The sequence below is a fragment of the Podarcis pityusensis genome, assembly GCF_964106645.2.
Source record: "Podarcis pityusensis genome assembly, chromosome: W".
In the NCBI taxonomy this organism is placed as follows: Eukaryota; Metazoa; Chordata; class Lepidosauria; order Squamata; family Lacertidae; genus Podarcis; species Podarcis pityusensis.
This window is the reverse complement of record NC_138045.1, coordinates 4679992-4694373: the sequence shown is the minus strand read 5'-3', so window position 1 is coordinate 4694373 and position 14382 is coordinate 4679992. Positions and strand designations below refer to the sequence as shown.

The 14382-nt window shown below is 45.7% G+C and overlaps 1 protein-coding gene and 1 long non-coding RNA gene across 4 annotated transcripts in view; one reads left to right on the top strand and one right to left on the bottom strand.

Annotated features, from left to right (window-relative positions):
* Positions 1-14382, top strand: part of LOC308467815 — a 728761-nt gene that overhangs the window by 131051 nt on the left and 583328 nt on the right. The gene's annotated exons all lie outside the window — the stretch shown is intronic.
* Positions 11263-14382, bottom strand: part of LOC308467779 (putative helicase senataxin) — a 45939-nt gene continuing 42819 nt past the window's right edge. The window contains exons 4-5 of one of the 3 annotated variants that reach the window (XM_080989482.1): positions 12774-12927; positions 11263-12626 (exon numbers count right to left, since the gene is read on the bottom strand). In XM_080989482.1, coding sequence (XP_080845608.1) covers positions 12622-12626; positions 12774-12927 — 159 coding nt within the window. In that variant the 3' untranslated portion in view covers positions 11263-12621. Of the gene's footprint in view, positions 12928-14382 lie in introns of all 3 variants that reach the window. The other 2 variants (XM_080989480.1, XM_080989481.1) reach the window with 2 other exon arrangements.

The window sequence follows — 14382 nt, the reverse complement described above, 5'->3', positions numbered from 1 at the left end:
CTCATATTTACTTTATCCAAAGATATTGCTTCTAATGGGGAAAGTCACAATGGTGTTTTGTGTTCTAATAAAGCTTTATATTTCTCCAAAACTTTAAGAATCAATTATAATTATGATTATAAAAACTTTTATGAACTTTTGCCTTATGATACCATAGATAAGCATGCCTGGTGTTGCAGTTTTCAGGCTTGGGGACAGGACGGCGACTGGTTTTGGCACCAAGTTCTGTCCATAAGCCCCACTGAGTTCAATGGGATCTTCTTTCAGGTCACTACTGTGCAGACCATGCCAGCCTTATGAAGTGGGGTCAGGAGCAAACAGATGAAATTGGAACCACTGGAGATGTTTAGAAATGGGGCTTCTGTTGGGAAGGGGCTGCCCCATTTGTGCTTCTCCAGGGGCAGGGGAATATCAAGAGTAGGAGAATCCCTGCAGGGCCTCTGAGGCTCCCTTTACTTCTTCCTCTCTCCCAGGACCCTGCAGCTTGTATTGGCTCCTTGACTCCTCAGGAAGGATGAAAGAGACGGATCCTGCAAAGCTAGTGAGGATGGAATAATAATAATAATAATAATAATAATAATAATAATTTATTTACATCCCGCCCTCCCCAGCCAAAGCCGGGCTCAGAGCGGCTAACAACAGTAAAATGATACAACATTCTAAAATAATTTCATTATAAAATCAATTCAAATCAGATTAATGGCAACCATTGGGCTAGAGTTCTGTGAGGATTGCCAAAGGAGGGAGTCAGGCTGCGCCCTGACCAAAGGCCTGGTGGAACAGCTCTGCCTTGCAGGCCCTGCAGAAAGATGTCAAGTCCCGCAGGGCCCTAGTCTCTTGTGACAAAGCGTTCCACCAGATCAGAGCCACAGCCGAAAAAGCCCTGGCTTTGGTTGAGGCCAGCCTAACCTCTCTGTGGCCTGGGACCTCCAAGATGTTTTCGTTTGAAGACCGTAAGGGTCCTCCGTGGGACATACCAGGAGAGGCAGTCCCATAGGTACGAAGGTCCTAGGCCGTATAGGGCTTTAAAGGTTAAAACCAGCACCTTAAACCTGATCCTGTACTCCACCGGGAGCCAGTGCAGCTGGTATAGTACTGGGTGAATGTGATCTCGCAGCGAGGACCCCGTAAGGAGTCTCACCGCGGGATTCTGCACCCGCTGGAGTTTCTGGGTCAGTCTCAAGGGCAGCCCCACGTAGAGCAAGTTACAATAATCCAGTCCGGAGGTGACCGTCGTGTGGCTCACAGTGGCTAGGTCAGGGCGAGAGAGGTAAGGAGCCAACTGCTTAGCTTGGCGGAGATGAAAAAATGCCGCCTTTGTTATAGCTGTAATCTGCGCCTCCATGGAAAGGGAGGTGTCGAAGATTACACCCAATGTTCCAACACATGATGGCTGTCAGCATTTATGGCATCGACATATGGCACATGTGAATTGGGGTTACGTTAAGAACGTCCCGGGGTGCACAATGAAGACATGTGATAAGTTTTTAGATAGCAGAGCTTGTAAGCAATCCAAGGTAAAAATGTGCTCTTACAGAGTGACAACCAGGCCTTTTGAGCTGATGCATGCAGGCTTGTGTGGCCCTATGCCAGTAGCCAGTCTGGGTGGGGCAAAACACATTGTTTTCCTTTTGGATTATTTTTCAAGGAATTCTTGGGTCTTCCCGCTTAAAAAAAAGGGGGAAGCTGCAACATTGGTGAAAGATTGGATCTCTGCTGTAGAATTGCAATTCTCTTCAAAGGTCCGGAGCTTTCAGTCTGATCGTGGTGCAGAGTTCACCGGGTCTGCGCTGCAGAATTTATTCCGCCAAAAGGGAATACGCCACAGGTTGACAGTCCCACACAGTCCTCAAGAGAATAGCGTTGCTGAACGCAAGAACAGAACGCTACAAGAGGCTGTTGCAGCTATGCTCTTTGATTCTGGGCTCCCATAACGCTTTTGGGCCGAAGCCTGGCAGTGTGCTTCATTTTCTCAGAATCGCTCCTATTGTTCTGTTGTAGGGGACACACCCTATTTTCTGCTGCACGGCAAGAAGCCCAAGGTGCATTTCTTCCATGTTTTTGGTTGTGAGGCTTGGGTTCTTGTGCCAAAGGCCAAACGCAGAAAGGGTGGACCAAGGTCCAGGAAGATGATCTTCTGTGGGTATGAACCAGGGACCAAGGGGTGGAGATTTGCCTATCCAAAAGGCTATCAGTCCAGACTTATAGTCAGCAAAAGTGCTGAGTTCTGTGAGCAAAGAGGATGGACATGCATACATGGTAACCCAGATGTACTTTCAGAGAGTTTTCTTGACTCAGCTGATGAGGAAGAGGTGGAGACTGATCCTGCTGCTGAGGAACAGAGTCCAGAGCAGGAGCAGCCTAAAACCTCTCCTAAAGCTGTCAAGTCAGAGCCAAAAAGTGAACCAACCTCGCCCACAGGTCCAGCTGAGAGGTTCAAAAGGTGCAGCAAGTCAAAGGGGGAGCTCTCTGACATCAAGGATGGTCTAGCTGGCCCTAGTGGGTCAGAGGGGGTACCGGAGCTCACGCTAAGACGGTCAACTCGGGCCACTAAAGGTAAACCTCCTGACAGATTTGAGGCCACAAGTGTATGGGTTGGGGTGGCTCAGTGTGAACCTGAAAGTTTTGAGGATGTTCAGAAACTGCCTCAGGAAGAAGCCAGGAAATGGCAAGAGGCTATGCAGAAGGAGATGAGCTCAATGGGGTCTCTAGGTCTGTTCTCCCTCACAACGTTGCCGGCTGTCAAAAAGGCTGTGAGCAGCAGGTGGGTTTATTGTCTTAAACCCACAGCAACTGGAGAACCGCAGTACAAGGCTAGGCTAGTAGCCAGAGGGTTCACGCAGCGGAAGGGGCTGCATTATACTGAAGTATATGCTTCTACTTCCAGAAGTGAAACTCTGCACATGCTCTTAGCCATTGCTGCACAAAGAGGTTTGCAGGTGCATCACTTTGATGTGGATGTAGCCTATTTGAACTCAGACCTCCAGGAGCAGTTGTACATGCTCCCTCCTACAGGGTTTGAGGGCGAGGGGCAAGGCATTGTGTGGAGATTGCACAAATCGATTTATGGGCTAAGACAATCAGCCAGGAATTGGAACTTGTGTCTGAATGAAGTCTTAGAGAAGCTAGGTTTCAGGAAGAGTCTTGCTGACAGCTGCCTGTACCTTAAAGGGTCAGGAGAGTCACAGGAAATGGTTTTAGTCTTTGTTGATGACATAGTCTTTGTCTCAAAGGCAAATAGGTGGAGAAGTTTGCCAAAGAGCTTGGTAAACGTTTTATACTCAAGAACGTAGGTGCAGTAAAGATCTACCTAGGCGTGCAGATAATTAGGACTGAAGATGGAAGTTTCCTGCTCAGTCAGAGGCAAGATTGAGCAGTTGCTTGAGAAGTTCAGGATGTCTGATTGTGCAGGGGTCAGGACACCCATGGAGACAAGCTACGTGAAAGACAGTCAGCAAGTAGAACGCGCTGAGTTCGAAAATGCTGAGCTCTTTCAGTCAGCCCTGGGTAGTCTGTTGTATCTGTCCCAGTGGAGCAGACCTGACATAGCTTTTGCTACCAATCTGCTCAGCCAGGAAGCTACAAACCCAAGCGTACAAGCCTGGAATGGTGTCAAGTGGGTGCTGTGTTACCTGCAAGATACCAGACTTCTGTCTCAAGCTGTCAGCCAAGGGCGACGTCAAATTGACATGCTGGGCAGACAGCGATTGGGTGAATTTGTAAGACAGGAAGTCTGTTTCTGGTATGGTAGTGAAGCTCGGGGACTCTTTGGTTGGGTGGAAGTCCCGAAAGCAAAGTCTCATAGCGCTCTCCTCTACTGAGGCTGAGTTCAGTGCGCTGTCTGAGATTTGTAGGGAACTGGAGTTCTATGCGTGCTTGGTTCAAGAGATCTGCGGAGAGTGTTGCTTGCCCATTACGGTTTGGGAGGACAATCAACCCTGTCTGAAGTTAGCAGAGTCTGGGCAGTTTCAGGCCAGAACCAAACACCTAGACATCCATTTCCAGAATGTGTGCCAGAGTGTTCAGTTGGGATTAGTGGAACTGAAATACTGTCCCAGTTCGAAGAACCTGGCAGATGGGTTCACGAAACCGCTGACCTTCCAGCATCATGGGGAGTTCTGTGAAGGTCTGTGTTTGGGGTAAGTGGTTACACTTACACTCCCCAGTGCAGGGCAAGAGGGGGTGTGAGGTTTGGAGTTTACAGGGTTAACATCTCTGTGTCCTGCATCTGGGGAGGAGCTATCCCTACATCCGGGAAGCTGAATTCTTTGTCTGTGAGTTACTTTCACTTTTCTGCCGAGAGACGGAGGAGCCATGTCGGCTGTCTCTGATGGTCTGTTTATTTTATCTGTCTGATGTAAATAAAGCTGTTAGTTTAGAAGAACAACAGTGTGTGGACTCTTTCTTCACTCACACAAGAAGCACTCGCTGTGCCGCTCTGCTACAAGTCCGGGAATTCTGGAGCTGTGGAAACGTACCAGACCCGAACAGAGCATTTGCTTTGAGACGCTGCTACAAATGTGGCTCCCCCTCCCATCTCGTGAGAGACTGCCCGGTAGAGGCACAGGAAGGGCCCAAGGTCGTCTCCCGTGGCAACCAGATTAGAGGCTCTTCCACAGCTGTGAGACGTGGGAAACCGAAGCCAAAAGCAACTGGCAGGGATGGCCCTGATCATAAACACTTGGCAGCTTCCATGGCAACAGTCAAGAGCTGTAAACAGGACACTGTGCTGACCTTCGTGATTGACTCAGGAGTTTCACACCACCTTGTGCCCTCTGGTGGTTTTTTGCAGAACTGCACCTCTGCAGTCTCTGGAAAATCCGTCTGTCTTGCAGATGGGACTAAACGTGCTCTGACACAGTCTGGCTCACTGTTTTGCTTTTTCTTACAGGACTCGATACAGGCGTTTGTCATTCCTGGACTGTCCTGCGGGCTGCTATCAGTCGCCGCTCTTGTTGCTGATAATTATAGAGTCTGTTTTGAGAATAACATGTGCTCTATTTCCAGGGATGAGCAACAACTAGTCAGTGTGGAATGTAAAGCCAGGCTGCAAGCTTCTCTTGCAGGTCCAGGTACCACGGAAACAGCTCAAGCACAATGTGCCAACGTTCCAGTCCATGATGCATGTGCACATCTTTGGCACAGATGAATGGCTCACGTGTCGTGGGGTTACATGAAGAAGATCCCAGAGTGCACTGAGGGGTGCAAAATGAAGTCATATGCTAATTTTCTTGAGTGCAGAGCATGTAAGCCCGCAAAGGTGAAAATGTGACCTACCCAAGGTCTGAAAGGGTGACCACTAGACCTTTTCAGCTGGTGCATGCAAATTTGTGTGGCCCTATGTCAGTAGCCAGTCTGGGCGGGGCCAAATATGTGCTCATGCTGATAGATGATTTCTCAAGAAATTCCTGGGTTTTCATGCTTAAACATGCTAAACATGCCCTGCTCCCTTAGCCGTTCCTCATAAGGCATCATTTCCAGGCCTTTGACCATTCTGGTTGCCCTCCTCTGGACACGTTCCAGTTTGTCAGTGTCCTTCTTGAACTGTGGTGCCCAGAACTGGACACAGTACTCCAGGTGAGGTCTGACCAGAGCAGAATACAGTGGCACTATTACTTCCCTTGATCTAGATGCTATACTCCTATTGATGCAGCCCAGAATTGCATTGGCTTTTTTAGCTGCCGCGTCACACTGTTGGCTCATGTCAAGTTTGTGGTCAACCAAGACTCCTAGATCCTTTTCACATGTACTGCTCTCAAGCCAGGTGTCCCCCATCTTGTATTTGTGCCTCTCATTTTTTTTGCCCAAGTGCAATACTTTACATTTCTCCCTGTTAAAATTCATCTTGTTTGTTTTGGCCCAGTTCTCTAATCTGTCACGGTCGTTTTGAAGTGTGATCCTGTCCTCTGGGGTGTTAGCCACCCCTCCCAGTTTGGTGTCATCTGCAAATTTGATCAGGATGCCCTTGAGTAACTTTCTTATTAATAGAACCTGGTCAAGCTCTATAAAGGATTTTCCTTATCGTGTGTTGTTTGGGAAAGAACCAGAGTGGTTGATGATCATAACTGGGGTTCTTGGGCACATGTAAATATCCCCAAAGCTCAACACCAAAAAGGGGGTGCTAGATTGCAGAGACTGCGGTTTGTGGGGTATCAGTCCTATGGCAAAGGGTGGTGTTTCAATTTACTCCCAGGATGCTTGGTTTTGTCACAAAGTGCAGACTTTGCTGACCAGGACAGATGGACTACGATCCATGCCAACCCAGATTACCTACTGCTCCTGCAAGTAAGAGAAGAGGTTTCTTCTCAGCCATTGGCAACACAGGAGCAGGAGAAGGCAGATTTTCCCAAAAGATTTGGCAATAGATAATATTTCTCTAGAGGTAGAGGAAGAAGAGCCAGAGATAAGGGAGCAGGAAGTAGTTGTGGCTAGATGCTCTCAGTGTTCAAACAAGGGTGTACCTCCTCAACGTTTGACCCTAGGAGGAGTGAAAGTATGCCTAGAATCATAGAGCTGGAAGAGACCACAAGGGCCATTGAGTCCAACCCCCTGCCAAGCAGGAAACACCATCAGAGCACTCCTGACATATGGTTGTCAAGCCTCTGCTTAAAGACCTCCAAAGAAGGAGACTCCACCACACTCCTTGGCAGCAAATTCCACTGTCGAACAGCTCTTACTGTCAGGAAGTTCTTCCTAATGTTGAGGTGGAATCTTCTTTCTTGTAGTTTGGATCCATTGCTCCGTGTCCGCTTCTCTGGAGCAGCAGAAAACAATGTGAGTTGTGTGGAACAACAAAGTTATAATGAAGTTTTAGACTTACCCCCTGGGGAACGTGCTTTGTGGGAACAAGCTATGAAAGAAGAAATGGACTCTTTTAAATGTAAGTGTTTGAGGTCATAATGCCGCCACCTGGTGGCAGAGTGGTGTCATGCAAGTGGGTTTATAAAAGGAAAACCCTTGCATCTGCGGAACCATGTTTTCAAGCCAGATTAGTAGCCAAAGGGTTCACTCAGATTAAAGGGGAGAGTTATGATGAAGTGTTTTATCCCACTGTAAAGAGTGAAACCTTTCATTTAATGCTTTCCATTGCTGTTGTAAGACAATTAGCAGTGCACCATTTTGATGTTGATGCTGCATATCTGCATGCAGATTTAGACCATGAAGTGTTAATGAGACAACCCCCTGGGTTTGAAGAGGGGAATGGTGCAGTTTGGCATTTGAAAAAGGCTGTCTATGGTCTCAAACAAAGTGGAAGGTGTTGGAACCAGCGTTTAAATGAAGCCCTTGTAAAACTTGGTTTTAAAAGGAGTGTGGCTGATCCATGCCTCTACACCAAGGGGACAGGCAACAAATATCTAATGCTCTTAGTCTTCGTTGATTATTTGCTTGTAGCAGGGAGTTCCACAGATGAGATCCAGAAGCTAACAAGTCAGCTGGAAAAGAGGTTTAAGCTTAAAGCCTTAGGGCCTGTAAGCAATTACTTGGGAGTAGAAGTAAGGTGGGAAGCCGAAGGAAGCTTCCTATTGAGCCAGAAGGAGAAAATTCTTCATTTGATAGAGCAGTTTGGCATGGAAAACTGCAAGCTAGTTCAGACTCCCATGACACCAGATTTCCCAAAGACAGTGTGTGATGATGAATTTGATCAGCCTGAGTTGTATCACTCAAAAATAGGATCACTGTTATATTTGAGCCAGTGGTCAAGGCCAGACATTGCGTGTGCTGCAAATGTTCTGAGCCAACGTGTATCTAAACCCAGTACTGCCGATTGGTGTGCTTTGAAAAGGCTTATCAGATATCTAAAGGGGACATTAAATGTATGTTTGAAGATATCTAGTACACAAGATGAAAAACTAGAAGTATTTGTTGATGCGAAATGGGAAAGCTGTGTAGCTACCAGAAAACCTACAAGTGGAATGGTTATGATGTTTGCCAATTCCATAATTGGATGGAGGTCAAAGAAACAAGGATTTGTTGCAACCTCATCCTGTGAGGCAGAATATGGGAGCCTGTCGCTAGCATGCAATGAAATCATGTGGTTTATACAGATACTAAAAGAGCTAGATTGTAAAATAGATTTGCCTATCCAAGCGTATGAAGATAGTCAATTGTGCATTGAATTAGTGGGCTCAGAAATAACGAAGTCTGCATCAAAGCATATTGCTATCCGTCATGCAAATGTTAGAGATTGCGTACAGAATGGGGTAATCAAACTGGAGTATTGTCAATCACAAGATAATATTGCTGATTTGTTTACCAAGCCTTTGCCAGCAACATGTCGTAATGAATTGATGACAAAACTGGGTTTATGTATATAGTGTATGTATGTTTTGTTTTCTGTTGGGGTTTTTTGCATTTAAGAAACAGAAGGGGTGTCACGGCTAAAAATTGGCCGCTGTTTCTTTAATGCTAAAAGAACTAAGTCAGCATGAGTCAACGGCCTACAATGACTCATGCAACCTTTCACCTAATTCTACCTGTATATATAGAGTGGTCAATGTTAGTGTTGTGTTGTGGGTTGGTTAGAGAAAGCTGGTAGTGTTGATGTGCGTACAAGCTCATCTCTAACTTGGTTTTGCGGAATTTGTGAGAGGAGCTCAGCAGCTACGGGGGAGTTGCGGTTAAGGAGATGTTGGTAATGTTCTTTCCAGCGCAGTGCAACAGCTTCTTTTATCTTTTAGAAGTGTGGTACCGTCTGTTGAGCATAGGGGGCATATGCCATGATTTATTGGTTCATAGATGGTCTTTGTGGCTTAAAGAAACTCTGTGCATCATGAGTGTCGGCTAAGTGTTGGATCTCTTGAGCTTTTTTTTATCCAACAGGTGTTCTTTAGTTCTCTGGTTCTTCTTTGAACCTCGGCCTCAGTGTTGGCATGTTTTTACTTAGTGGCATAGTTTCTATCTCTTTGCCAGACCTGAAAGGCCTTCCTTTTCTTGTTCATAAGGCGTTCAATCTCACTGTTATTCTCATCAAACCAGTCCTGGTGTTTCTTGGTTTGGTATCTGTCAGGGAACTGCCATCAGTACTGGAGGGGGAGCGCAAAAACCAGAGGGATTCCAGAGAGCGTCCAGGGATCGGGAGGAGCAGCCCATCTTCTGGGGAAGAGAATCAGCGTAGCACCAGTGGAGAAGGGGGGCAGGTGGGGGAAGTGGCGAGGCGGCCCCATGACTCCTTGCCTGGGACCAGCGGGGAGAGTAGGGGTCCTCCGTTGCCCACGCCCTCCCTGTGCAGAAGGCTTTCACACAGAGAGGGTAGGCGGAGACTAGGCGTCAAAGAACTTCTTTGCTGGAAGAAGTTTAAGAAATGCCCACTCACGGATTCTGCCAGCGATTGAGTCAGCCACGGGTGAGTGGCTGTCCGGACAGAAGAGGTTCACTTTGGCAGCCCAGCCAGGTGTTTGCACCCAGCCAGGGAGATAGGCACCTGCTTACACACGAGCAACCCCTTAGAACCATTACAGCATCCAATAATTTGTTCACAGGCTGCACTAATGGATGTTTTTAGCTTGGCCCAGTGTTCCTTGATGTTATCAGGGAATTCTGAAAACAGATGGTCCTTAAGAGTTGTTTGGAAGCAATCCTGCTTAAAAGGATCTTGAAGGGCTTGAGTGTTCATTTTACGCCTTGGTTTCCTTCCTTGAAGCCTGCATTGAGGTATAATCTTGATAGACATCATGGAGTGTATTAACACTGGGAAACATTTTTTTTTTTTGCATTGACAACTGCAGTTGTTCTAACCTAATTTTGACGTGCTGTTTTCATATCTGAAGTTGGTTTTGTTCTGTAAGCTCTAGTTTAATTCATGTTTTTCACTTTTCACCATAAGCTTTGTTTTTCATAATGCAAGAATTCAATATTTTATTAAACACATAGCCAAAGTAGTACAATATGAGTATAAATGTAAGTGACTTATATAGCATTGAATATGTATATCTATGTACAGTTGGAGGTATGCAAAAAAATGTATTCCCTTGGGATACACAGTATACTGGGGAACAATTTTTTTTTCCATTTTCTGTTGCATGAGATTTTTCAACTGTTCTTTTATGTTCTTTCAATGCTGATTTCAAATTTGAAATTGATTTTTGTGCACGTGCTATAGTTATCTTTCAATTTCCAACTTTTGCCAATATGTCATATTTACACTGGGGATAAGTGGACACTGACACGTTGATCTACCCTAAGCACATGGTAATTATTGATTTGCAAACTTAATTTTTCTTTATTTTTTATAGTTTTGTAACCTAAATATTTGTATTTTTCAGATCGGACCATGGCTTCTTCAAGTAGACAAAAATGTATAAGCGCTAATGGAATGTGGAAAACATCACATTGTTTTGGCAAAAACAGTGTGTGCCGGGAACAGTACAGCAAGGAGGCTTGGAGGTCGGCTGCAAAACTTTGCACAACATTCAGATAAGAGTTGTGAGATGATGCCAAGGACAAGGATATGAGATGCCAAAAACACGCTAAAAACAAGGAGCAAGGAGTTGTGTAATGCCACACATCAAATGAATAAGGTGTATAAATGACAAAGCTCTCCAGCCTCAGTTGCGTGCCAGACATTTGACAGCGCTGTCGTCTGGTCACCCGTGACTCTTACTGAATCTGGCCCATTCAGTGAAGAGTGGTGAGTATGGGTGAGTATGTATGGATGCGTATATGACTGAGTGCATGTTCCCTGTCTTGTCATGTTTGCTGATCAATAAAGCAATGTTATAGAGAAAATCCAGTATTGGTTGTCTGGGGTTTACTTGTGCCTTCCTAGAGTGTACTGGGTCTCATCTATGCTAAACATGTAAACAGATTAAAAGGACCTAAGTGGTCATAACAGGTTTGGGACTGGCTTTTGGAAGATGCCCGTTTGTGAATTTGTTTTGTGTGTGTAGATCAGTGCACGCTGACCAACGTGCTGTCTTCGCAGTAAGCCTCTATTCTGATGGCCTGAGTAATCACGACAACCAGTAGATTCTTATCTGCTGCAGCCTTCATCCGCCCTCACAGCCATTGTAGCATACCATTATCATCCGCCTGTTCTGCCGTTGAGGACTTATTGGATCATTCTTTGTCTAGCTCCTTTCCTTTGACCTTACCGCCTTGGGTACAGCACACTAAACAGCTGTAAGGCCACTGAGGTTACTTCACAAGTTGGACACAAGAGAGAGCATGAGGGAAATAGCTGAAGGGAACTCCTCTCTATTAAAAATCATCTCTGAGGCCAACACACATACAATTCAGAAAAAGCAGAACATATTGTGAAAACAATTTGTATTTCATTACTTTCGGTTTTATTTTTCTCAAAAAATGTAAATGTACTTTTAAATTTACATTTCAGCTATTACACTGAAGAAGCAGACAGTTGTACCAAAATGTTAATGCTGCTCGAACACTTTGCTGAATAGCATTTTTTGATCTCCTGTTCTATGTGAAGGAAACCAAGAATTAACTGTCAGAGTAGTAGTAATAATAATGATTTGATCTATATACTGCTCTTTATCAAAAGATCTCAGGGCGATGTACATTAGAAACACATTCCAAAACATCAGTGATAATCATAACAACAGTCCTCTCCAGCCTGCAAACTTCTCCAACCAGATGCTGTCCAGATGTTTTGGACTACAACTCCCATCAGCCCCAGTCAGTGAAGGTTTTGCGCTCTCACATCAGTTTCAGCGTCATACAGCTGGCCAGGGCTGATGGGAATTGTAGTCCAAAACATCTGGAAGGCACCAGGTTAGATTACAGTCTCTCCTGCCAAAGCTCATCTTGCCAGACTGCTGGATGTCAATTTGTCGGGGAGGCTGCAATGTGAGGATGCACTTGGCCCATGGCTCCTTGGCTCCTAAGTGGCAGCAGATCCAATGCAAAAGGAAATCTTCATCTTTTACACTTGCAGAAATCTGCACAAATCACTTCTATGAAATGCCTGCTATGTTCCCTGTTGCAACATTATGTACACAGTGCCTTCTTTTTAAATTATTATCTATAAATATTTTTATCATGTATACAAAAGAATAAAAATGTGAACTAAGAAATAAGTGGTGTCGCTCTTGCCAAATTAAATTTTAGGGCCAGAAAGAAATATGGCAGCAGGAACAACTTCAGCACTCACCCAGGCGTGCTGGCCCAATGAGGGCTGGACATGCTAACCTGAGACACCAGCAAGCCAAACTCTCATGGTGAGCTGTTTGCATGTGACGAGGCACATGTCAGGACACTCACCCCAGGGGCATGTGATTTAACTGTGGCCACAGCCAGGCCTGTTTCACCTCTAAAAGATAAGTTTCTCTACATGCCGTACAGATATACACTACACCCAACATTTACAGTGTGTGATTTCTTGAAGTTTACAGCACAGGAAGCAGGCTGCCTAACTCTCCATGATATAGAAAACAATCACTCAAAATGCATTATCTTTCAGGCAGATGACCTTGCAATCCAGGAAAAGGCTGTGGAGCAAAGTACACCAGCAGCCACAATAAAAGGTTCTGAGTATACGGGAGGGACTGTGGGGCTACTGCATTGTCCTCTGTCGCTTGGCATCAAGGGGGGCCTAGATTTCCAGCAATTCATCTGAGGCCTTCACTTTCATTGCTGGATCTTTTGGCCAGCTCTTGGACAGGTTTAGCCTGTGTAGGAAAGAATGGCTTTAGGGAAGAGGAATCCTGAGATACTGGCAAGGGCCATGCCTCACTGTTTCCTGGAGCAGGAGCACCAGCTGAGTATTGCCAGGTATGTCGTCCAGGAGCTCCATGCAACTCAGATGCTGCACTCACCTGTCCTTGTTTGGCTCTGCTGGACTGCCATGGGCTTCAAGATCTTCTTAGCATCACTTGCATAGCAAGGAACATTGTATTTGGCACTGGAGGTCTTGATGATGGCACCTCTTTTCTGAGCATCTTGAATCAAAGCATTCCAATCTTCATTTTCCTACAATGGTTTTTTTTTTTATTTTAAGAAACAATAAATTATTAGGACAGGAGACTGGGCAGGTGCGGTAGTGACGGTTTATAAACAAGAGTTGGGAAAATTCATGGATTCGAAGTTAATCCTGCTGCCTCAAAGTAGAGGCTGTTGTAGCTTGCTCCCAGTTCTCTTTTCTTCGAAGGCAGGGACAGGAACCTGGTGACCAAATCAGTCCCCCCCAGCATTCCCGGTCAGCCCACCACCCTTCAACTTGTCAATCCCACCTGCTCCCTCTAAGGAGATTCTTCTAACTTCTGTTGCACTGCAGGAGAGGGCGAGTGTGATTGTGTGGGTCTCTGGCTCCATCTGCTTTTGGAGTATGCCTCTCAACAGCATTCCACAAGGAAAAATGGAGGAGACCTTAGCTTGAAAAAGACTGGCTAAATTAATCTGAAATACTAAAGACCACTAATAATGGGTGTCAGTAGAAATTAGGACACAGAACTTCCTTTCGATTTTTGATACATTTGTACATAGGCTACAATTATTCTTCCCTCCTCACTGCAGCTATAGAACCACCAGTGACAGAGAAACAAGTATTGTTTAATGCAAGTCCACTAACAACTCTGCCACTTTACAGGAGCAACAGCAAACCATCATCACCAGGACTTCCAAATGGAGAAATCTGGATTGGAGGCCCTCTAGTGGCAAAGTCATTGCAGTACAAGACTGACAAAAGTGACCATAATAAGACTGAGTGCATACGTGAGTGATTGTGATTTCACACAGAAAAGTGGCAGGATGGGAAAGAGGGTGCTGAAGTCTCCCCCACTCCACCTACTTTTCTCCCGACAGGGCTCACTCCCAGTCCAAGAGCCTGGCTGGGAGAAAAGTGTCAGGATAGAGAAGAGTCTGATGGCGCAGAAGCAACTGGCATGGTAGAGAACCCGATCCCTTTCTCTGCTTGAAATAAACCCTCCCCACCACACAGTTTGGCATGTTAAAACACTGAGACGAGTGGAGAACTTCTGTGGCCCTCTATATGCTGCTTAACTACATCTCCCACCATCCCTTGACCATTGGCTATGCTGGCTGTGGCTGATGGGAGTTGTACAACATCTGTAGGGCTGTAGGATTCCCAGTCCCTGCCCTTACAGCCTCTCACGAACAACCTTGGTGGATCAGATCAAATGGTCCACCCCCTGAAGTGCCATGCTTGTCTTGCATGAAAAATAGCAGTGGTGGGGAAGCTGTGTTGTTGGGTTCCAATTCCCACCAGCCCCAGCCAGCATAGCTAAAGGTCAGAAGACGGGAGTTGTAGTCCAGCAACACTGGGAGGCAGCAGAGCTTCCTTAGCTCTGGAATATAGTATTGCCAGTTTAAGCTCAATTGTGGAAAGACCTAAAGTAACCTAATTGTTTTATAATTTATGAAACCTGAGTTTCAGGTTCCTCTGGGCACCCACAAGCGACAGGGCCT